General features: G+C 41.8%; 1 protein-coding gene across 1 annotated transcript in view; it reads right to left on the bottom strand.

Moving 5' to 3' along the window:
• Positions 1 to 24,645, bottom strand: part of KIAA2012 (KIAA2012 ortholog) — a 134,408-nt gene that overhangs the window by 49,416 nt on the left and 60,347 nt on the right. The window contains exons 12-13 of the mRNA XM_023732997.1: positions 21,103 to 21,189; positions 10,223 to 10,299 (exon numbers count right to left, since the gene is read on the bottom strand). Of these exons, the coding sequence (XP_023588765.1) occupies positions 10,223 to 10,299; positions 21,103 to 21,189 (164 nt within the window). The remainder of the gene's footprint in view (positions 1 to 10,222; positions 10,300 to 21,102; positions 21,190 to 24,645) is intronic.

Here is a 24,645-nt window from a genome sequence, read left to right as displayed (position 1 = left end):
CAGAAGAAGGAATAAATCCGTCTTGGAAGAAATACAGCCAGAATGCTCCTTAGAATCGAGGATGGTGAGAGTTGGTCTCATGTACTTTGGACATGTTATCAAGAGGGACCAGTCCATGGAGAAGGACATAATGCTTGGTAAAATAGAGGATCAGTGAAAAAGAGGAAGATCCTTGATGACATGTATTGACAGTGGCTGCAATAATGGACTCAAACATAGCAATGATTGTGAGGATGACACAGGACTGGGAAGTGTTCCGTTCTGTTGTACGTGGGGTCACTATGAGTTGAAACTGACTTGACGGCACCAAACAACAACAACAACAATCCTTGCCATGACCCCATGAAGGAAATATAATTATCCTTTACAGATGAGGAAATTGAGCCTCGGTGAGGTTAAATGACCTGCCTGAAACTACACAGCCAGTAGGGAAGAAGATGGAATTTAAATGCTGCTTTATGGGATTCTCAAACCACAAGGCGTCTTCGCAAGTACAGGTCATGTGTTGCTGGGGTTCTGTCTGTCCTGACATCTGTTTTCTCATCTGTAAAATGGGGATAATAACCGTACCTACCTCACAGGAATGTTATAACGATCAAGGGAGATAATCCTAAACCTTGCACATAGTAAACCTCAAAAACACTGTTATTACCATTGAAGAAGACCCTGTCAAGATAATGGGAAAATAATTATTAAAGCTTGTCATAGGTACAGGGAAGTGCTTTATACCAATCTCTCTACTTTTGCATATGTTTGAAAATTTCCATAATAAAAAAAAAAAAAGAAATTAACTAAGTGCTGATGATGTGTCTTGTTGGAACTAGCAGCCAACAGATCAAGAAATACAGGCTTTTTGGAATGAATGATGGTCACATGAAAATTCAACAAATAAAAGCCTGGATTTTGTAATTAAAAAACAAACCCTCTCAGGAAATTATCCTTAAATTGTCTATGGAAGTTTTTGGGAGGATGAAGTAATCCTGTGGGTAAGGTTGAATCAGAAGATGAAGTTTGCTTACATCTTCAAAAAGCCTTTGGATCTAGTTCCACAGCGAAAACTATTTACAAAACCAAGGAGCGAGAGAGAGAAAGAACAAGAAAGCACGAGCGTGGAACTAGGGGAAATGTGCAGTAGAAAGAGAGCTGATTTTAGAAATGAGAAACAAAGGGTCGGGATTAAAAGCACTTCTCTAGATGGGGAAATGCAGAATGTTAATTCTCCTAGGGATCAGTGCTAGGCCCAGGTTTACTCACCAGCTTCAGAAAGCTCTCCAAGAAGGATGTTTAGTGACATCTCCAAGTCTGCACATGACCCAAGGCTTTTCCAGACAGTGAAAACACCAAATCATGACAACAAACAGCAGGAAGTATCCAGAGACTGTGTGAATTGTTAGAGAAATGTCAACTGAACGTCTATATCATTATCACTGAAAATAAAACAAGTGCAATCTCCGAATCCTACTTAGAGGATTATGGGCTTATTCTACCCAGGACATGCGTCTTAATGACAACAAAAGATTTATTTGTCAAATTTTTCAAGTGACTACTATGTGCCAGGAACTGTGCTAGGCCAAGAGGGATACAAAGGTGAATAATGCAAAAGAAGAAAAAAGAAGTCTCTCTTTAAAGGTTAGTAGCTGGTTCTTTTAGATAACAGTTCAAACGTAGCCAAAAAGATCAGCAGAAGGCAGGCTATGGCTTGGAAGAACACTGACACAAAACATTACCTTTGTACCCTTGTACAAAATCATAGTGCATCTGCAGGTGTGTGTGTGTGTATTTCCTGAAAAAGGAAGGCTGAAAGGGGATATGAACACCATCTGTGAAACCACCAAAGAAACAGATGGGATAAACATAAGGTTATTCAACCTAAATCCGAATGTGCTAGAATTACAGGATATTCTTTGAAATCCAAAAGAGGTAAATTTAGGACACATAAGATCAAATATGAATTTATGCTGTAAGTCGTAAATTCATGAAACTTGCAAACTCGAGAGATAATATAAGCTGAAATAGAAGTAGCTTTGTGAAATGGGAAAAAGGGACATAATTCCAGTTTAACAGAATTTTTAGGACACGACCAAATCCTAATCCCCACCAAGCAACAAAACAAAACCCAAGATAAAGACGTGAGAAAGGATGTTTGCTCTCCCTAATTTGGGATAGTTTAACAAATGGAGAAGTTCGTGGGAGGCAGTGGAATGAAACTGACCATGTGAACACTGGTGAGCTACAACAATTCTTGGGAAATCTCATTAAGGTTTGAGCTTGTATTATGATACCCTTTACTGACAACCTCTCTACTCTGACAGCTGTATACACCAGCGAGCTCAGGGCTCCTCTTGTCCCATGCTTACATGGATGGGTCTGGATAGACAAGAAAGAGAGTTTCATACTTTGAGATCCAATTTTTTTGCTCAGAAAAAGAGGTGAATACATTGTCTCCCAAAGTCTAGGGTCAGAGTGATAAAATGTTGAGATTCTTAAAAGGAAAATTCTGATGGCCCTGTTCAATAATCTAATAGAAATCTAATTAATGTTAAATATTTTTAGCTAACACACTAAACCAAACCAAACCTATCGCCATCAAGTCAATTCCAACTTATAGCAAACCTATAGGGCAGAGTAGAACTGCCCCATAGGGTTTCCAAGGAGCAGCTGGTAGATTTGAACTGCGGACCTTTTGGATAGCAACCATAGCTCTTGACCACTGTACCACCAGGGCTCCAGCTAACACAGTAGTTAGCTAAAAATAATGGCCCTGTGGTGTTGACCTCTGTTTAACCTGTGTGTACTTACTGTGACTGCTAGATCATTTATTTAAAACCAGCTCTCCTGATGATCCAACTTTCTTTATAAAGAGAATTTTGAAAACGTGGTAAGACAATGGAAAAGAAAAAAAAAAAACCCAGAAAAACAAAAAAACTCAACCAATACACCTCTACTTCTACGTCAGCATAACTGCATGTTTGTTCATGAATTATTTGCAAGTCTTTGTGGACACATTAATTTTTTTTATATAGTTGCAACCATAATTGAATAATCACTTTGATTTCTGCTTTTAAAGTGTTAAATCAGTGGTTCTCAACTGGGGTCGATTGATTTTGCCCTTCAGGGGACCTTTAGCAATTCTGGAGACATTTTTGATTGTCACAACTGGGGAGGGGGAAACCCATACGTGTATGTGTGTGTCTGTAACCTTTACACATATGAACTTGGTGTGCATGTGTACTGGCATCTAGTGAGTAGAGGCAAGGGATACTGCTCAACATGCTACAATGCACAGGACAGCCCCTGCTACAAAGAATTATCTGGCCCGAAATATCAATGGTATTGAGGCGGAGAAGCCCTGCATTAAACTATGAGCATTAAGTCACAGTTTCTAGTATGAACAATCATTATTTTTTAATGCCCGAATTAAATCCCTGACTGAGGGGAATATATTATAATTAACTTAATCATTTCCCTGATGTTAGACTCTTAAATCGTTTCCAATTTCTCTGTTATAGATAATGCTGCAATGAACATCTTCAGTCACTTTTTTTCTGCTGAGTTATTTATTTCCTTAGAATAGATCTCCAGACGTCAGAAATCAATGGGTATAAATATTTTCCTATGTTTCACAAATCTTATTTCCATTTTGATTAACAAATGGATTAAACTAATTGGCAATCTGCCAGAAGTGTATAAGCAAACCAGTTTTTACCAAAACCTCAGTACCTCTCAGTTTTACTATTAAAAAAAGTGCATGTGTGTGTGTGGGGGTGGGGGCACAAATCTTAAGTACAAAACGGTACCTCCAGGTTGCCTCAATTTACATTTAAATTACTATGGAGGATGAATAAAAAATATTTGTTTCCTGTCAGTATTATTTTTTGGTATGAATTGTTTATATCTTTTGTTTATTTTTCTAAAAGGTTTTCAATGTTCTTCTTTTAAAATTGAATGAGATCTTTACCAGGTATAGATATAAACTCGAGTTGTAGATAAAAAATTAAAAAAAGTTTCTTTCCTCCCCCACTGCATAGATACGTTAACATTTCCTCCTGGAATTTTCAAGCACATTTACAATTTTAATACTCTTCTTAGGTGCTGGTCACCTCACCCAACCTGCAGCCTCTACACAGAGAAACCCTGGGGAAGAGGAAAAGCTTCTCTCATGATTGATGTCAGTCACCGAGGTAAGAGCAATTCTTGGTCTCTGAAGGTATCCCAGGAACTAATTTTTCTTAATCAAACGAAGGGCCTTAGGAGGAGCCACAAGGCAGAAAGGAAAATAGATCTGAGAAAGAATACCAAATTCTGTGAGTTTGAAGGACCTACGTTAAAAAGGGCACCATACCCTTAGGACTTCAGAACTGGCAGTGCACCATATGCAGCTATTAATATGCAAAAAATGCCTTCATAAATACTTGATTCTGCTCACAGTGGGGAGGCAGTTCATTTGAAAGAGTAAATGGGAGCTTGGAGTTGAAACACGTCTGCTTGTCTCCTTTTTTTTCTTTCCATTGCTCTTTTCATCTTTATGTTTTCCCTTGTAGTTTTCTTTCCCCGCTTTTCCCAGACTTAACCCTCTCCTCCAATTCCTAGGAAGTTGTTGATGTCAGTTGCTACTCTCATTTCTATTTATGGACTTTATTTATGAATCCTCGGGTCAGGTGTGGAAAGGGTTCCTCAGTAGCCATTCCCACCCTTTGCCGTCGTTCCGTGCACTGGAAGCAGTAGCCATAACCCTCCCAGCTCTCCCAGTGCGGACAAACGCTTAGAAAATACAGATCAAAGGTCTTTAAAAATCAACCAGTAGGGGGCACCCGAGGCAGCGTCCAGAACCGGGTAATTCCATTAACTCAGTCACGTCTGCGAAGCGCCTTCTGGCTTTCTCTCTTATCCACACGTCAGAAATTGTTTTCCAAATCCAGGTCTGTGACTTCTCGTTAAAGGGTAGTGATGCCAAAATATTTCACCTTTGGGATTCTTTTTTCTCTCAGCTAGCACAAGGATAAAAAAGTCGAAGTCTTTTATGTGACTGAACTCCTAATATGGTCAGACCCCGAGAAAGGGAGAGAGGGAGGGAAGGGGTGAGTCAGTGGGGAATTAATGAAAAGGAAAGGAGAAGAGCAGACACTGCTGATGCTGATAAAGATCAATTTTGTGTGGCATCCTACGCCTGCTTCAGAGGGGGAAGGCGACAGTAGAAGGAATCCACTGGGTTTGCCAGTGGCCTATCAAGGTACGTAACTGAAATGTGCTGGGAAGAAATTTGTTTCTAAATCCTTTCCAGATGATTTATAGTAAACACGAAATTAGTCATTTACGTGGAGGAGGTTGAGGAAGTAGTTAAAATCGAAGTCAGTGGTTAATCTGATAAACGGCCATATAGCTTCAAGAAGTAAGGGGAGGTGTTATGGAATGAATTATGCCCCCCCAAAATATGTGTTGTAAATCCTAACCTCTATGCCTGTGGTTATAATCCCATTTGGGAATGGGCTGTCTTTGTTATGTAAATGAGGCAGAATTAGTGTAGGGTGTATCTTGAGTCAATCTCATTTGAGATATAAAAGAGATTAAACAAGCAAGTGAAAGAAGCAGAGGTGAGGGAAGAGAGGTGTCAAGCCACATGAAGATCACCCAGGAGCAGAAGCTCAGAAGAGACAAGGACTTTCCTCAGAGAAAGAAAGCCTTCCTCCAGAGCCGGTACCCTGAATTCGGACTTCTAGCTCCCTAAACTGTAAGAAAATAAATTTCTGTTTGTTAAAGCCACCCATCTGTGGTATTTCTGTTATAGCAGCACTAGATAATTAAGACAGAATTTGATCCTGGCGGAATAGGGTGCTACTCTAACAGATACCTAAAATGTGGACACAGTTTTATAATTGGGTAATGAGTAGAGGCTGGAAAGATTTAAACGTGCCTAATGGTAAAAGCTGGAGCCATGGTGGTACAGTGGTTAAAGTGCTTGATGCTAACCAACAGTTTGGCGGTTTGAACTCACCAGCTGCTCTGTGGGAGAAAGATGTGGCAGTCTGCTTTCATAAAGATTTACAGCCTTGGAGACCGCCATGGGACAGTTCTACTCTGTCCTGTAGGGTCACTATGAGTCAGAATCCACTCAGTAGCAGTGGGTTTGGTTTTTTGGTTAATAGTAAAAGCCTATATTGCCTTGAAGAGACTGTTGGTAGAATTATGGATGTCAAAGGTGAATCTGATGAGGGCTCAGAAAGAAGTGAGGAGAGCTATAGAGAAAGTCTCTGTTGTCTTAGAGAATATATATGGCACCAGCAACAGAATGTTGTTAGAAATGTGGACATTAAATGTGCTTCTGGTGAGGCTTTAAAAGGAAATAAATGATGAACATGTAATTGGACAATGGAGAAAGGGTGATGCTTTTTATGTAGTGGCAAATAACTGTCTGAATTATGTTCAAATGTTTGGTGGAAGGTGGAACTTGTAAGCGATGAACTTGGATATTTAGCTGATGAGATTTCTAAGCAAGATCTTACAGAGGCCACGTGGTATGTCCTTGCCACTTATAGTAAAATGCGAGAGGAAAGAGATGGACTTAAAAACGAACTGTGCAAAATGAAACTAAAACTTAAAGATGTGAAAAATTCTGTTGTACAAACTAAGGACATATGTCTTAGAAAGTTTACCAAGGATGTGGCTAAACAATCTTTTGTTAAAGAGATTAATCCTGTGACTGATGGATCTAACCAACTACCACTACAGAAAACCCATCAGCATAGACGGAAGGAGACAGAGAAAGAATGAAAGAAAAGGAGGCTGCCTGCTTCTTTGAATTCTACAGGCAAGAAACAGGCCAAAGGAACTACATCTGTTGTCCTCCGAGAAAAGAAAAGGACCACCCCTGGAGTAGCTAGGAGATCAGCAGAACTGTTGGAAGGAGCACGGGAAGCAGGCCCTTCTTAGTTTCAAAGGGTAGGGCCACAGTCTCCTGGATGTCAAAGGGTGGGGCCACGGGAAGCAGGGCTGCATTGGTTTCAGAGGGTGCCTTCACAGCCTCCTAGGTTTAAAAGAGTCAGATCTTCACCAACTTGGTTCCAGAGTGTGGTGCTGCCATTACGATGTGCTGCCAGCACCCCAACAGCCTGCTGTCCAAAGTGAGGGGGTGGGGCTGTCATGCCCAGGGGCAGAAGAACAGGGCCTACCAGGGCTGAGGGGGTGGGGCTGCCACTTAGATGGACCAGGAGAATGGGGCTGCCCAAGGCTCTGGGAGCAGAATTACCATCCCAGTGGGCCTGGAAGGCAGAGCTGAAGCCCAGGGCTGAGGAACCTCCACCCAGAATCCAGAAAGCATGGCCAACACTCAGAGTCTAGAGGGTCCCAAAAAACAGAGGATTATCTTCAAGCCTTGAGAGCTAATGTAATTTGTTCTGCTGGGTTTTGGACTTGCTTGGTAGCTGTTATCCTTTCTTTCCCTCCGGTTTCTCCCATTTGTAATGGAAATGGCTACCTTGTGCCTGTTCCACCACTGTACTGTGGAAACAGATTCTAGATTTCACAGGTTCACAGATGAAGAGGAATTTTGCTCCAGGATGGAATACACCTAAAGTCTCACCCATATTTGATTTAGAGGATTCAGAAGATGAGATTTCGGGCTTGGAGTGGATTGAAGACTTTTGGGATGACGTGATGGGGTGAATGTGTTTTGCATGTGGCAAGGGCAGGAATTTTGGGGGGCCAAAGGGTGGAATGTTATGGATTGAATTATGTCCCCTCAAAATATGTGTTGTAAATCCTAACCTCTATGCCTGTGGTTCTAATCCCATTGGGAATGGGCTGTCTTTGTTATGTTAATGAGGCAGGATTAGTGTAGGGTATATCTTGAGTCAATTTTGGGATATAAAAGAGATTAAACAAGGGTGCAGAGCAGAGATGGGAGAAGAGAGATGCCAAGCCACGTGAAGATCTCCCAGGAGCAGAAGCTAAAAGAGACAAGGACCTTCCTCCAGAGCTGGAGGAAGAAAACTTTCTCCTAGAGCTGGCACCCTGAATTTGGACTTCTAGCCTCCTAAACTGTAGGAAAATAAATTTCGGTTTGTTAAAGCCGCCCATCTGTGGTATTTCTGTTATAGCAGCACTAGATAACTAAGGCGGGGGAGAGGAAGCGAAGGAAGACAACTCTTCCACAATTTTCTCCTTGTTTGGGGGCTGGCAGAGCTCCCTAGACTTTTTGTCAAATGGCTTTCCTTTTTAGACATACTTCTAAAGAAAATAAGTCTACTGTGACTTAAAAAAATCAGCTGGCTCTGGAGAGAAAAACTTCCTTCATTTCTCAAAGGAGACACAGAGTAAGCTGAAGTCCTCAGAGTAAGCCAACTGCTATAGCCTCATGGAGGAAACCCAGGGTTGCTGTTTAAGACCCTCAGTCCCATGCTCCTCTCGCTGACTGCAAAGTTCCTAATTCAGTCTGGGACTTAATTTGACATGTCTGAGCTACTTTTTTATTGCAGGTTGATATTAGGTGTATTGAAGTACAAATTCACAGGCTGTGTGAATTTGGAATGTGTTTAGGGTCTGTGAGCCATTTGCAAGGCCTTTGGAGTTATTTTTCCAGTTGTTGAGTTGATTCTGACTCATGGTGACCCCATATGCGTCAGAGTAGAACTGTGTTCTATGGGGACTTCAATGGCTATGATCTTTTGGAAGTAGCTCACCAGGCCTTTTCCGAGGCAGCTTTGGGTGAATTTGAACCACAACACTTTCAGTTAGTAGCCAAACACTTAACCATTTGCACCACCCAAGGACTTTGAAGTTTTAGAACTATGAAAATATAGCATATATTTTTGTTAGTCACAGGCTCTCTTAAAAAAGGAAAGCTTCTAGATCCCTTATAAAGGGTGTCTTCAAAGTAGGCAAGAAGCTCTGGTGGCGCAATGGTTAAACACTTGGCTGCTAACCAAAAGGTCAGTGGTTCGAACCCACTAGCCGCTCCACAGGAGAAAGATGTGGCAGTCTGCTTTGTAAAGATTTACAGCCTTGGAAACCCAATGGGGGAGTTCTACTTTGAACTATAGGGTCACTGTGCGTTGGAATTGACTTGACACCAATGGGTCAAAGTAGGCATTAAAAAAAAAAAAAAAATGCAAACGTTAGTTCTGTGATTCCTCAGTAGCAGGGAGGAGCTGCTTGGCTGTGTTTTACCTCAGCAGTAGTGGGACCCAGGCCTGTGGTCCTAACAGGGAGACTTCAGGCCCTTCCTCAGAACCCAGCTCAGGCACATAGATGAAAACAAAACCATTTTTATTTTTTAATGAGTGTGAAGCACGAGGAGACAGCCAGGCTGGGCAGGAAGTTGGAGATAAGGGAGAAATAGAGATCAGTGGCCTGGGAGGCTGTCACACAGCAGGGAGAGTCCCCTGGAGCTGTGTGTGCTGCTTCTGTCTCACATTCTCTGAGACCCTGGGTTTCTCAGCTCTGGGAATTCCCCTGGGTTTCCTCTCCAGGGAGAGTTTGAAGACAGTTCCAGCCTCAAAGCTTCCAATGAAGGAAAAAACTTATAAATATTTGTGCACACATGTCCTCGAACCACTGATAGATATTCCTAACCCATTCAGCTGAAGCATTTTTCTCCTTTCTTCATGGTTTCTTTGCATTTTTTTCTTGGTTGCTAATTTTGCATCCCCCTGTTAGAAATGAAAATTGGAGTGGGCAAGTGGGCCCAGTGGCCCAAAGTCTTAGTGCCTCCTGCCTTGAAGAATGATGCCTTTCTTTATTTCCTTGTTCACTTTTTGACTTGGCGGAAGTCAGAGAAAGGCCTATCCAGTTTATTCATGCACATAAAGAGCCAGACAAAACAGTCCAAGTCCAAGAGTTAAGGAACCTCTGTGATTGTATAGGTCCCTGGGTGGTGCAGACAGTTTGCACTCGACTTCTAACCTAAATGTTGGTGATTTGAACCCACCCAGCAGAGCTGTGGAAGAGAAGCCTGGAGATCTGCTTCCAAAATGATTACAGCCAAGAAAACCATATGGAGAAGTTCTACCTTATAACACATGGGGTTGTCATGAGCTGGAATCAACTGGAAGGCAAGTTTTGTTTTTTTTTTCTAAATGATTGTAAAGTCTGCATGCCTCATCTTACAGATTAGGCAAATGAGGCCCAGAGAGGTGAAGAGTCTCACCCAGGGTCACACAGCAAGCTGGGACAAAACCCCAAGAATCCAGACTCCCAGTCTCATGCTCCCTCAGAGTCAATACTGTACCTGCTTATCTGGCTTTGGGGTTAAAGATGAGGTTTCATAAAGATTCATGTGAAGATTGGTCCTAGATTCAGTGTTTCCTGTGGTGAAAATCAGAGAGAAAAAAGATAAGGGTTGTTAGATCCAGATCTCAGGAATTTTTGTAAATATACCATGCACATACACACCTAGTTCATATGTGTGTGAGGTTGTAAACACACACCGATGGGATTCATATTTACTCACCAAATAGCACCCACAAACTCCCTATGTTAAGACCTTGTATTCAAATTTATATATTTTTGGTTTGGTAGCTCTTTAAAAGAACAAAAGCAATTCTTTGTCCTGCTAAAATTCAGATAAAGCTGAAATTAAAAAGGGAATATTGATGGGAAAAAAAAATCTGCTGATGCTGTTAAATATAAATTTTGTATGATTGCACTTTACTGAAGTAGGAAAATGCCTCTGTGACCTTCCAGATGTAGAGATCAGAGGCTTCCCTTTTCTCTTGTAATGTGGAAGGGCATCAGCAAAGCTGGAAACATAAAGCAAACAAATGCTGAGGCCTAAGTGGGGCAGGGGGTTGGAGTAGGGAGAGAGGAGGGGATGGGGGAGGGGTGGGACCAACAGAAATCATGGTGCCTCATCATGAAGCGACACCGACGTGGGGTTGGTGTGTCATTTGCATGACTCTCCTCTCTGGTTGGTATTATCACTGCATTCTGCAGGCTTGGAAGCTGAGGCTTGAAATCTGAAGCAACTTACCCAAGGTTGGATAACTAGTGAGGTTTTGAGTCAGGATTTGGTCCTGCCAGCACCCCAACAGCATTGCCTTCCGTTTCCTGTTGTTTTTCAGCTACCCTCTTCTGCCTTGTTTGAAAATGGCTTCTGCACAGATTGGAAGCATGTCTTATTTAAGACAGCTGGGGAAACTGGGGCCCAGAGTGTGGTTTCCTGTGATGGGCTCAGTGCTGCCCCTTGAAATAGTCCAAGAGCAGGACCAGAACCCAGATATGACTTAGCGTCTTATACTTTTCCCTGCGTATCACACTGCCTTCTGTTAGCCTCACTTGAGCTTGCCACATCACAGCTGCTTGGCCATGATCCATCCTCTGGACAAATCCGGCCCAGCAGAAGTGTGTGGTGATGAAGTTCACTTCACTGTGGCTTGGAAGGAACTATGGGTCTCTTAGAAATGAAACTTATAAATTCTAATGCATAAGGAAAGTTCTTGTAACACCAGAAGAATGAATCAGTCAGCCAGAGTTCAAGAAATGTAAACACATTTTTAGATAGGAGACTGAAAAATCGCTTAGGACTTCTCCATCTCTTGGGTCAAGACCCTGCTAATTTACTGAGGTCCAAGCTGTCAAGGAGGAGACACAACTCAAACTGCATTCCTGGGAGATAAAGCAATGGGAGTGGTAAAACTTCCTCTCAGAACAACGTGGCAAGATCTACCCTTGTTATCAAGCCAAATAAACTGACTGACCCATCGACCAACCCAAGCAACTGGCTGTGAACACAAGATCCATTTCTTTTTCATTATCCAGGAGCTGGTGTGCACATTCACAGACTACAGACTGCACTGCTTCCAGGCACGTCAGAAACTGGGAGCTCAGAGTCTTTCTGTGATGAACATTTCTGCCACTAAAGAGATAAACAGAAAACACATTCCTTCCCTGGCTGCCCACCATCAGGCCTGAACAGACTTTCAAGCGCTAACATTAATCTAACCACAGGCTTTTAGCAAGCAGATAGCATTACCACTAGATAATCAGGCAGTTTTAGAGATGACCCTTGCTAGGTGGGGTCTCATCCCAAGCCTCTTCTGCCTTCTTCAAATCATGGGATCCTTCACCAAACACTCAAAACTTGAAAAGCAGGAAAGAATATCCGATTCTCGCCTGGGATACTGGGCTGTAAATTTTCCTTTTATTTAAATCTGTGTTGACTATGTTTGATTTCCAAGTTGTTGTTTGTTGCTTTAAGTAAGAATGAGACACAGTCGTATCCATGCCCATGGTTTCAGAACTCTCATTTCTCTTAGACACTGTGGTGGGCCCTATCAGGTATCAGAATAGAGACTTAAGGCCAAAGAATCACCGTATCAAGCAAGGTGGGCCAGATGGCTCCTTCTCAGATGCGTGTCAGGGCTTGGGAAAGGCTTCGGGACCACAGGCTCCAAAGTGGCCACACATTTGGTGGCTACGAGGGCAATGCTGTTGGGGTGCTGGCAGAAGCCTCTTTAAATATGTTTAGGGCCTTCTCCCATACATACTGCTTCCGAGGCAAGAGCACACTTTGATGTCTAGTATGCTCTCATGGAACTGTCCCCATAACCTGCAGCAGCTCATCATTGGGGAGGGGATACATCCATTGCCAAACACATCTCAGCAAGCACTTTTGCCTTCTTACAGTTTTGCACGTGGGCTTGCTGGTCCCCAGCAGAAACCAGTTGAAGGAAGCCTAAGAGTCAGCTTTTGTACCTTCATGGTTTTGGTTTTTTTTGGTCAAAAATAGAAAATACAAGTGCAAATTCCAGATTATTAAAAAAAATTCTTCCCAGTATAAACTTACCCATAAAAGGAGGGATAATTCTGGTTCCTTTCCATAGTCCTGCTGATCTTTCCTTAAGAATGATATCTAAAAATACTATATTTTATAGAATGTGACTTAAGACGCCTACGACCTATAGTATGTTTGCCGTGTTATAATAAATCTCAAGTCTGTTTGTTTAATGCAAAAGACCCAAGATGACCTTTAGTATTGTCATTATCAATTTCTCGGGACAAGACTTAAGACTGTTTATGCTACACATTTTTGCTTTAAATTTTCCTAGATGAGGAGGAGGGTAAAATGGGAGTATCAAACAGTTGCTCAAGACCTGAGAAAGTCTGCAGGCTAAAGATATGCTCCAACAAACTCTGTTAAAGAAGCCCAGTGGACAGATCTAGAATATATGAGTCAGTCTGAATTTAAATATGGAAATTCCTAGTAAATGTGAGGGCAATATTTTTCTTCTAATTTGGAATAACAATCTTTTTCTCTGCTTATATCTTCTTAGACCAAGACTAGATAAGTCTCAAGGGTCTGGCTTTAGCTTTGCAAACACCAACTTCTCTCAAAAGTTCATATATTTGATGGAGAAGTCCAAAGTTACATGGCAGTTTACCAAGCCCAAAATGGAAGGCAGGCTAAATGATGGAATTTAAATTTGAGTTGAGTAGCAACAAAATAGCAACTATGTGATAAACCCTCCAATCAAGATACATTATAGGATTATGAGAATACCTGTGGTAGAAGACTTTGGGGAAGAAGGGAATTAGAAAAAGAGACTGAAGGTGACCCTACATACAAAGTGGTCAATCAAGTCAATTCATGTGGTGGTCTTGTATCTCTGGAAAATATTGTTCTTGGTCACTGACTCTCAAACAAATACAGACATTGGATCTCTCAGCCTCCAGTCTTACCCACTCCAATCCATTCCCTGTAGCTGGGAAAGTCACTTCTCTAAAATAAAAATCTGGCTATGTCAATCCCTACGTAAGCAGCACCCCACAGCCTTTGGGATAATTTCTTTAGTTGCTCTGCTTACCCTTTGATCTGGCTCCTGCCTACCTCACCAACTGTTTTGTTCACCATTCTGTCCCCTATATGTACCCTGAGATTCAGTCATTCCAAACTGCTTACATTTCTCCCATGCTGCCATCTGCCATACTCTCTCTCACCTTCATATGGTCCCTTCCCTTGGAACATCCTTCCATCTTCTCCACTTGGCTAGATCCTATATATGGCCTTAGAAACTCAGCTTAAGTGTCGTCTTCCAAAAGTCTTCTCTGACCTCCTGGCTGAGTTAGACTGTGCTCATTCATAACTCTCAGTACACTCCACCACTGTGGATTACTTTAATGCCTGGCCTTTGTCTCTCAACTGTAATCCTAGTGCCTAGCACAGTAGATGGTCAATTAGTGTTTGCTGAATGAATGAATGAGCAATCTCTATGTACTTTGTAAAAACAGACTTACTGATTCCTTCTGTTGGACATGTTCTAATGCTGGTGTCTACACTGATTTTCTAATGAGGAGTTGTAGGGAATCTAAGACAACAGCAAATGAAAACCCTTAGGCCAAAGGGAGATGTGCAAAAAAAGTAAGAGAGAGAAACTAAGAAGGAAAAAAGAATCCTTAAGAAAAGCCTCATGCTTCTTTTTGGTCTTTCCAAAGGGTGATGAAATAGAAAACAGTATTTATGAATTACTGGTTAACAAAAGTTATAATTTGGTTATCAATCTGACAGAAGAAAATTAATTTTCTAAACTTTTTTATAGGTTGAGAAGTATAACACACACACACACACACACACACACACACACACACACACACACACACATATATCTATATCTTGGAACGTATGTTGTTAGGTGCCGTCGAGTCGGTTCTGACTCATGGCGACCCTATGTACAACAGAACAAAATACCACCTGGTCTTGTGCCATCCTCACAATTGTTGTTATGCTTGAGTCCATTGTTGCAGCCACTGTGTCAAACCATCTCATTGAGGGTCTTCCTTTTTTTCACTGACACTCTGCTTTACCAAGCATGATGTCCTTCTCCAGGGACTGGTCCTTCCTGATAACATATCAAAAGTATGTGAGATGAAGTCTTGCCATCTTTGCTTCTAAGGAGCATTCTGGCTGTACTTACTCCAAGACAGATTTGTTCATTCTTCTGGCAGTCCATGGTATATTCAATATTCTTCGCCAACGCCTTAATTCAAAGGCATTAATTCTTCTTCACTCCCACGCATCTGTTTGTCGCACTGTGAGGACTTGCATGTTGCTGTGATGCTGGAAGCTGTGCCACCGGTATTCAAATACCAGGAGGTGGACATGTTTGAGCAGAGCTTCCCAGACTAAGACGGACTAGGAAGAAGGACCTGGCGGTCTACTTCTGAAAGGAATTAGCCAGTGAAAACCTTACAAATAGCAACAGAACATTGTCTGATATAGTGCTGGAAGATAAGCTCCTCAGGTTGGAAGGTACTCAAGAGATGACTGGGGAAGAGCTGCCTCCTCAAAGTAGGGTCGACCTTAATGACATGGATGCAGTCAAGCTTCTGGGGCTTTAATTTGCTGATGTGGCACAACTCAAAATGAGAAGAAACAGCTGCAAACATCCATTAATAATAGGAACATGGAACGTATGAAGTATGAATCTAGGAAAATTGGAAATTGTCAAAAATGAAATAGAAGGCATAAACATCGATATCCTAGGCATTAGTGAGCTGAAATGGACTGGTATTGGCCATTTTGAATCGGATAATCACATGGTATACTCTGCCGGGAATGGCAGATTGAAGAGGAGTGGAATTGCATTTATTGTCAAAAAGAACATTTCAGGATCTCTCCTCAAGTACAATGCTGTCTGCGATAGGATAATATCCATAATTAGAATGTATACCAGCCTTAAAATGGATTGTACTAAGTACTACTTTCCTGCTTCAGCGAGACCCTGTTCTCTTGTGTGTTTCATGCATTAAATGAAGAAGAGCAGATCCTGGCCATTTAGGAGGAATACATCCTGAGGATCTCAAGAATCCTTAGATTTATGAATACCACTAGTGTATATCATATCCCCAATAAAACTAAAGCAGAACTGAAAAAATGGGAGAGTTCTTCAGGCTCTTAATGAGACTATAAATAAAGGATTAGATTGATTTATAAAACAATTTTTGGCAGAGAATCATCACTTCGTCAGACCATTTCACTTTCTCTTACTTCCATCACTAGCCCCACCAATTGGCTTTTCTTTTTTTTCAAGGCAATTAAATATGTAAAGAAACAATGTTCTTCTTTTTAAAAAACAACTTCACAAGAGCTATTTGCAGATGTTGCAATGAACATAGATCACGCCCCTGAGATGGGGGTGCCGGAGGTTGGCTAGGCCCACTCACTGCATATGACTGTCTTCTGTCTCCCAACTTTACAACGTCTATAGTTCGACTTCATGCTTCTGTAAAATGACAGATTGTATGTGTCCTTGACTTTTGAGGTCTTTTGCAAATAGTTGAAACTGACTTTTTAGTCCGCAAATACCCAAAGTCCATCATCTATATAATTTTCCAGAATCCTATCATGTTAATCTAAAAATATTCATTAAAGCCAAATGACCAAAAAGAAAACAAAAAGTTGTGAAACCTCTATTGTTGTTGTTATTAGATGCTGTTGAATCAGTCCCGACTCATGTACAACAGAACGAAACACTGCTGGTCCTGCGCTATCCTCACAATTGTTGTTTGAGCCCATTGCTGCAACCGCTGCGTCAGTCCATCTCATTGAGGGTCTTCCTCTTTTTCGCTGACCCTCCACTTTACCAAGCATGATGTTCTTCTCCAGGGACTTGTCCCTCCTGATAACATGTCTAAAGTATGTGTGATGAAGTCTCGCCACCCTTGCTTCTAAGGATAGAAACCTCTATAGGTGATACCAGTAAACGGATGTTTTAAAGTGCCCTTGGAACTTAATTCCAGGGGGTATTTAGTATTTCCAGAGTAGTGTTATATCCATTTTCTTAAAAACAAATAGGAAATGTTAAACATAAAAAGATATAAGTTTTTTTTGTCAAGATCGTTGAGCAAATCAAGGGAGCAAATAAGTTTATTCTAAGCCCTGAAAGAAGTACTCTATGCTTGTATAGGCAGTCCCACTGGAATGTAGTTTCCTGCAGAAACTATGTTGTACATGGTGATTAGGATCCTGTCTCAGTCATCTGGTGCTGCTATAACAGAAAGACTGTGAGTGGGTGGCTTTAACAAACAGAAATTTATTTCCTTACAGCTTAGGAGGCTAGAAGTCCGAAATCACAGCACTGGCTCTAGTGGAAGCCTTTCTCTCTCTGTCGGCTCTGGAGAAAGGTTCTTGTCTCTTCAGCTTCTATCCCTTAGCTCCTTGGTGATCTTCATGTGGCATAGCATCTGTTATCCCCCATCTCTGCTTTCTTCTCTATGCCTCATCTGTCCTTTTTATATCTTGAAGGTGGTTGGCTTAAGACACACCCTACACTGATATGGCTTGACATAACAAAGAAAACCCATTTCCAAATGGGATTATAACCACAGGTCTAGGGATTAGGATTTACAACACATAATTCTGGGGGACACAATTCAATCCATAACAAATCCCAAGTCAATTTGAGAAAAAGCCTGTTTAACCAATGTTGTAGTTGAAGTCTTCCGCTTGTCAAATATTTAGGAAACACCTATGTAGATTTTGTCTGCCATGTTGTAGCTGGTACTGGGGAGACAAGTGGGTCCCTGCCCTTAAAGAACTTGCAGCCTAACAGAGTGAAAAGTCTAGAAAGTAGGTAAGACTGTGAGGGACATGCTGAGATGGGATAAGGATGGGCACAATGTGAGCGCAGGGAGGAGGCCTGTCAACTAGTCAGGGGAGCGGGTGGGGGCAGAGAAGCAGCCTGGAGGGAAGTCGTCTTGCCAGCTAAATTGGGAACTGAAGGATGAGTAGGAGTTAACCAGGCAAAGGGGTAAATTCGGGGCATAGGAGGAGATGGGGCATTGCGCTGTAGGCCAGGGGTGGATTATCCGATAAGCAAGGTTTACTTGTGCTTACTTGCTAATCTGTAGTGAACAGTTTCACATGGGTTTCACCACACCACATCAAGGTGAAACCCATGTGAAATTATTCACTACAGATTAGTAAGTAAGCCCAAGTAAGCCCGTGCTTACCTTGCTTACTGGGTCATTCACCCCTGTCAGGGATTGTAAATTTGAAAAGTGGCTTTGGTTCTGTAAAAAGGTGCTGTGGGGTTGGGAGAGATACAGAATCCAGCCATACCTAGAAGCAGAATCTTTAGTGTGGTGAAAAAGTGTGAAATTGTTCACTGCAGATTAGTAAGCAAGCACAAGTAAGCCCATGCTTACCTTGCTTATTGGATAGTCCACTCCTGGAGTCCAGGCAGAGGAAAGAGTATGTTTAAAGGCTTGGAAATAAGAAAGAGATTTTTTTTTTTTTGTTACTAGGAATAGAGAGGGAGCCCTGGTGGAACAGTCGGTAAGAGCTCGGCTGCTAACCAAAAGGTTAGCAGTTCGAATCCACAAGCTGCTCTTGGAAACCCTATGGGGCAGTTCTCCTATGTCCTATAGGGTCACTATGAGTCAGAACTGATGCAATGGCAATGGGTTTGTTTGTTTGTTTTTTGGAATAGGAATAGAAAGAAGGAGTAAAAGTTTTCCTTCCCCTTACTGGATACAGAGCTTGCCATGGGGCAATTCTGACATAGGCTAAGTTTGTCTTTGGCATTCTACTGTCTACCTATCTGTGCTTTTCTCTTTCTCCTTCCCCATATAGCTAATGCGCTTCTGTTTATCCGGCCCTCTGGGACACCCTACTAGTCAGGCATGCTATAACACTTAAAATGCTCCTTACCTCAAAATTACCCACTTCTGTTTTCATCCCTATCAGAACTCTTACTACCCCGGAGAAGCTGTTCTCAGCTAGATTGCAAGAGGACATCTAATTAAATAAACTTTCACTAAAGCGTGAATGACTATTAGCCTCTCAGAAGTGTTGGCATTTCAAAAGAGGACGCTTCTTAATCCAAAGTGAGCCTTTTATTGGTGAGATTTTAATAACAGAATAAAATGAAATCGTAACATTTTAGGCTGTATGAGGAAAAATATTTTTAGTCTGGTGAGCTACCCTGTAAACAGGCCTATCTTGCTTGAAAATCTGCCTTAAGGGTTTGGTTCTCCCAAAGTGTTCCTGCATTTTTCTAGCTTCTTTCCTTCTCCTCATACTATCTTGAAAAGTTGCAAATGATTTTCAGTATTATCTGCAAAAGGGTGTCTGATGCCGAGTAAGGGGAATTGGAGGGAGGATGTGCAACAGAAGTTATTGTTTATATTGGTCTTCATTAAGTCCTGGACTTTGTAAACTCTGATGTATTGTCAGAGGAAAATGTGCCTATTTAGATTGACACCACCACTAACCATGCATAGTGGTAAGAATGCAGGTTCCTAGGTGGTTCAAATCCCAGCTTCACCACTTAGCTGGTGACCTTGGGCAAGTCACTTAACCTCTCTGACCTCCATTGTCCTAGATGAAAAATGAAGATAATAATAGGATTTACTGTCATCATTGCCATGAGGATTATATTTATGAAATAATGAACATAAAGCACTCAGCACATTTTTTGGCACGTCCAAGATATGTAACAGCAGTATTGAACATCATCATCATCCTTTTTCACTGAAACCAAACCCAAACCCATTGGCACTGAGTTTATTCCGACTCATAGCGACCCTGTATAACAGAGCAAAACTGCCCCATAAGGTTTCCTAGGCTATAATCTTTATGGGAGCAGATCGCCAGGTCTTTTCTCCCACAGAGCAGCTGATGGGTTTGAACCAATGACCTTTCGGTTTGCAGCTGAGCTTTTAACCACTGTGCCACCAGGACTCCTTCTTTCAATGAAGGGCTCTATTTAAGAGCTGCTCTGGCCCAGTTCCAACCAACGAATGAGAATGAGCGGAAGTGACACTGAAACTCTTCCCACTGTGGTCAGAATGTCTATCTGAGAAGCGTAGCAAGACAGGGTAGTGCAGGCCACATGAGGCGTTTCTCTGCTTACAGATTTTGAGATTGGCAAGCATGTGGTTGTGCCTTTTCTCCTTCTAGTTTTGCAAACTCTGGCAGAAAAACAAATCCCTCCACTCTGCTCTGGAGTCCTTGACCTGTGGCATTGCTTCCTGTTAATACAGCAGGTCCCTTATGCAGGATTCATTGCTGCCTGCCCCCAAAAAAGCAGTGAGGAAGACCACACACATTTCCCTATTAATCAAGGACTATTTTTAGTAGAGAGAAAAAGTCTCTGCATAATCACTGTTTCCCCCTGGTCTGATGCAGAAGCAGCAATGTCTATGCGTGGAGGATGGGCTACAAAGCCAACCTACACTCCTAGTTCTTGGCATATCTCTCCATGGGGGAAACGAAATAAAAAATGAAGCTTGGAAGAGGCGGAAGTGGCCTCAGTCAGCCACTTAAAATACAGGCCTAAAAGCCTTTTCCAGGTAGTTTCCTAGTACGTGGTGGTGCTGGCTGAGCTGTGCACAACTCTACCCGTTGCTGTTGAGTCAATTACAACTCATAGCAACCCTACAGGACAGAGTAGAACTGCCTCACAGGGTTTCCAAGGCTGTAATCATTACAGAAGCAGACTGCCACATCATTCTCTTGAAAAGCGGCTGGTGGGTCAGAATACAGACCTTTCACTTAGCAGCCAAGTGCTTAACCACTGCGCTACCAGGACTCCTTTGTACAACTCTAGGGGGCACCTAAATGTTATGTCCACCTCACTGTAGTGTGAACTGTGCAGTGCACAACCTGCAGAACCCACAGGACATCCCTGTAGCTTATCTTTCCTGGACCAGCAAAGCACAAGGACTTGGTTCCACCAACTTCTCCTCTCCTTTAATATTTACACTCAGACCACAGTACACAGGCTACCCATGAGTAACTCAGGAAGACACCACCCTTCTCAGGCTCTCCAAGAAGTGAAAACTTTTTCCTACTTATTGGTATATTTGGGAAGAAATTGTGTGTTTCTGGAGGTCTATGTATGAAATAAGGAGCCCTGGTAGTCTAACAGATAAGTGCTCGGCTGCTAACCAAAAGGTTGGCAGTTTGAACCCATCCAGCAGCTCTTTGGGAGAAAGGCCTAGCAATCTGCTTCCACAAAGATTGCAGCCTAGAAAATCCTACGGGGGCAGTTCTACTGTCACATGGGGTCACTATGAGTCAGAATTGACTTGATGGCAACCCAACAACAACAACAGGTATGAAATGATATATTCATTAGTCAAATGTCATAGAGGAGAAGTAGAGGTGACTTTTGGAGGGGGACTTCCTTTTTAGAAGGTATTGAATACTAGACCCTTTCTTTTCATGGCTTACATTTGAACTGACAGATTCATAAGCTGAAAAACAATAAGGATTTTACCTGAGAGTGTGAAAAAGTCTTAAAAACAACAACAACAACAACTATTTTCCTTACACCCCGACAGGGGCAAACACTAAGTGGAATGTCTTGATGCTTAAAACTTCATAATGCACTGGATGGTTTTGAAAACGCATAGATGCTATCATGGAGAGAAGGTTGATGTAGGATTAAGAAACATTGAGGAAAATAATGTTTTTATGCAAGATGTTTAAAGGCAAAACCCTACAGGGATCGTGATGCTAAAATTGCGAGAGGAAAACTCTCAACAGAGCAAGAGCATTGAAACAGTTAATGCTTGACACACGCCGTGAAGAGATGCTCAGATTTGAACAGCAGATGTGGTGCGAGGCCCCAATGTGTTCAGCAGCATGGGGATAACAGCCAAGCTTGAGGAACCCCAGTCTCCAGCTGTAGCACCAACACAAGGGCTGGACCAGGGGAGACAGGAGGGATTCCAGCCCATCTGATTCTAGCCAAAAGGACAGACAGGCTTTTTCACAGCCCCTGATGACCTTTTTTTTGGTGATCTGTTAGAGCCACCTTAGGTGACAGTTATTCTCTTAGCTGTCCTTGTCAGTTAAAATGAAAACTAGTTAAAACAAGGCTGTTTGAATGGCTGAAGAGGATTAGGATGACAGATGTGAAAATGATAGTTAAGGAAGAAGTAATAGATAACAAAGGTAGATTCCTAAGTGGATCCGAAATGGAGGCGGAATTAAAAAAAAATTATTGTAGTAAAATATATACAACAAAAAATTTGCCATTTTCACAATAGCAAAAAGATGGAAACAACCTAAGTTCCCATCAACAGATGAATGGATAGGGTCAACACTAGAGGCCTTAATACACGGCATTAACAGTATAGAAACCATAACTAACAATACACAAACACCAGAACGTAAGCTAGATAACTGGGATCTTCTAAAAATTAAACTCTTATCCTCATCAAAAGACTTTACCAAAAGAGTAAAAAGAGAACCCGCAGACTGGGAAAAAATTTTTGGCTATGACAAATCCGACAAAGGTCTAATCTCTCAAATCTGTGGGAAAATCCAACAGTTCTACAACAAAAAGACAAATAATCCAATTAAAAAATGGAGAAAGGATATGAACTGACGTTTCACTAAAGAAGACATTCAAGAGGCTAACAGATACATGAGGAAATGTTCAATATCACTATCCATTGGAGAAATGCAAATCAAAACCGCAGTGAGATATCATCTTATCCTGGTATTACTGGCACGAATCAAAAAAACAGAAAATAACAAACATTGGAGAGGCTGCAGGGAGATTGGAACTCTTAAACACTGCTGGTGGGAATGCAAAATGGTGCAACCACTTTGGAAAACGATAAGGTGCTTCCTTAAAAAACTAGAAATAGAAATACCACATGATCCAGCAATCCCACTCCTAGGAATATATCCTAGAGAAATAAGAGACATCACATAAATAGACATATACGCACCCATATTCGTTGCAGCATTGTTCACAATAGCACAAAGATGGAAGCAACCTAGGTGCCCATCAACAGATGAAAGGGTAAACAAACTATAGTATATACACACAATGGAATACTAGCAAAGATAAAGAACAATGATGAATCTGCAAAACATCTCACAACATGGATGAATCTGGAGGGCATTATGCTGAGTGAAATAAGTCAATACAAAAGGACAAATATTGTATGAGACTACTACTGTAAAAACTCATGAAAAGGTTTACACACAAAAAGAAACAATCTTTGATGGTTTGGAGAGAGGGAAGGGGTCAGAGTTGGGGGAACACTAAACAGACGATAGATAAGTGCTAACTTTGGTGAAGGGTAAGACAGTACACAATACTGGGGAAGCCAGCACAACTTGTCCAAGGCAAGGTCATGGAAACTCCACAAACACATCCAAACTCCCCGAGGGAGCGAATCACTGTGCTGAAGGCTGTGGGGACCATGGTCACAGGGGACATCTAGCTCAATTGGCATAACATAGTTTATTATAAAGAAAATGTTCTACATTCTAGCGTCTGGGGTCTTAAAAGCTTATCTTTTAAGGTCATCTAAGATACTCCACTTGTCTCACCCTGCTGGGAGCAAGGGATAATAAAGAAAACCAAAGACACAAGGGAAAGATTAGTCCAAAGTACTAATGGACCACAAGTACCACAGCCTCCACCAGACTGAGGCCAGTACAACTAGATGGTGCCCGGCTGCCACCACGGACTGCTCTGATGGGGATCACAATAGAGGGTCCAGGACAGAGCTGGAGAAAAATGTAGAACAAAATTCTAACTCACAAGAAAAAACAAAAAACCAAAAACCAGACTTGCTGGTCTCACAGAGACTGGAGAAACCCCCAGAGTATGGCCCCCAGACACCCTTTTAGCTCAGTAATGAAATCACTCCTGAGGTTCACCCTTCAGCCAGATTAGACAGACCCATAAAACAGAACAAGACTAAATGGGCACGCTAGCCCAGGTGCAAGAATGAGAAGGCAGGAGGGGAAAGGAAAGCTCATAATGGGGAACCCAAGATGGAGAAGGGGAGACTGTTAACATGTCGTGGGGTGGGCAACCAATGTCACAAAACAGTATGTGTATTACTTGTTTAATGAGAAACTAGTTTGCTCTGTAAACCTCCATCTAAAGTATAATAGAAAGACAGATGAATGGATAAACAAAGTATGGTACATACACACAATGGAATACTATGCAAGGATAAAGAACAATGATGAATCTGCGAAACATCTCACAACATGGATGAATCTGGAGGGCATTATGCTGAGTGAAATAAGTCAATCACAAAAGGACAAATACTATATTAGACCACCATTATAAAAACTCATGAAAAGGTTTACACACAAAAAGAAATGATCATTGATGGTTATGAGGTAAGGGAAGAGTGGGGAGGGAAAAACACTAACTAGACAATACATAAGCAGTAAATCTGATGAAGAGTAAGACAGTACACAATAGTGGGGAAGTCAGCACAACTTGACAAAGGCAAAGTCATAGAAAAAAAAAAGTCATAGACACATCCAAACTCCCTGAGGAACCGAGTTACTGGGCTGAGAGCTGGGGACCATGGTCTCGGGGGACATCTAGCTCAATTGGCATAACATAGTTTGTAAAGAAAATGTTCTACATCCTACTTTGGTGAGTAGCGTCTGTGGTCTTAAAAGCTTGTGAGCAGCCATCTAAGGTACTCCACTGGTCCCACCCCATCTGGTACAAGGGAGAATGAAGAAAACCAAAGACACAAGGGAAAGATTAGTCCAAAGGACTAATGGACCACAAGAACCACAGCCTCCACCAGACTGAATCCAGCACAACTAGATGGTGCCTGGCTACCTCCACTGACTGCTCTGATGGGGATCACAATAGAGGGTCCTGGACAGAGCTGGAGAAAAATGTAGAACAAAATTCTAACTCACAAAAAAAA

The sequence above is a fragment of the Trichechus manatus genome, unplaced genomic scaffold, assembly GCF_000243295.1.
Source record: "Trichechus manatus latirostris isolate Lorelei unplaced genomic scaffold, TriManLat1.0 scaffold00056, whole genome shotgun sequence".
Classification (NCBI taxonomy): domain Eukaryota; kingdom Metazoa; phylum Chordata; class Mammalia; order Sirenia; family Trichechidae; genus Trichechus; species Trichechus manatus.
This window is presented reverse-complemented; position numbering and strand designations above follow the sequence as displayed.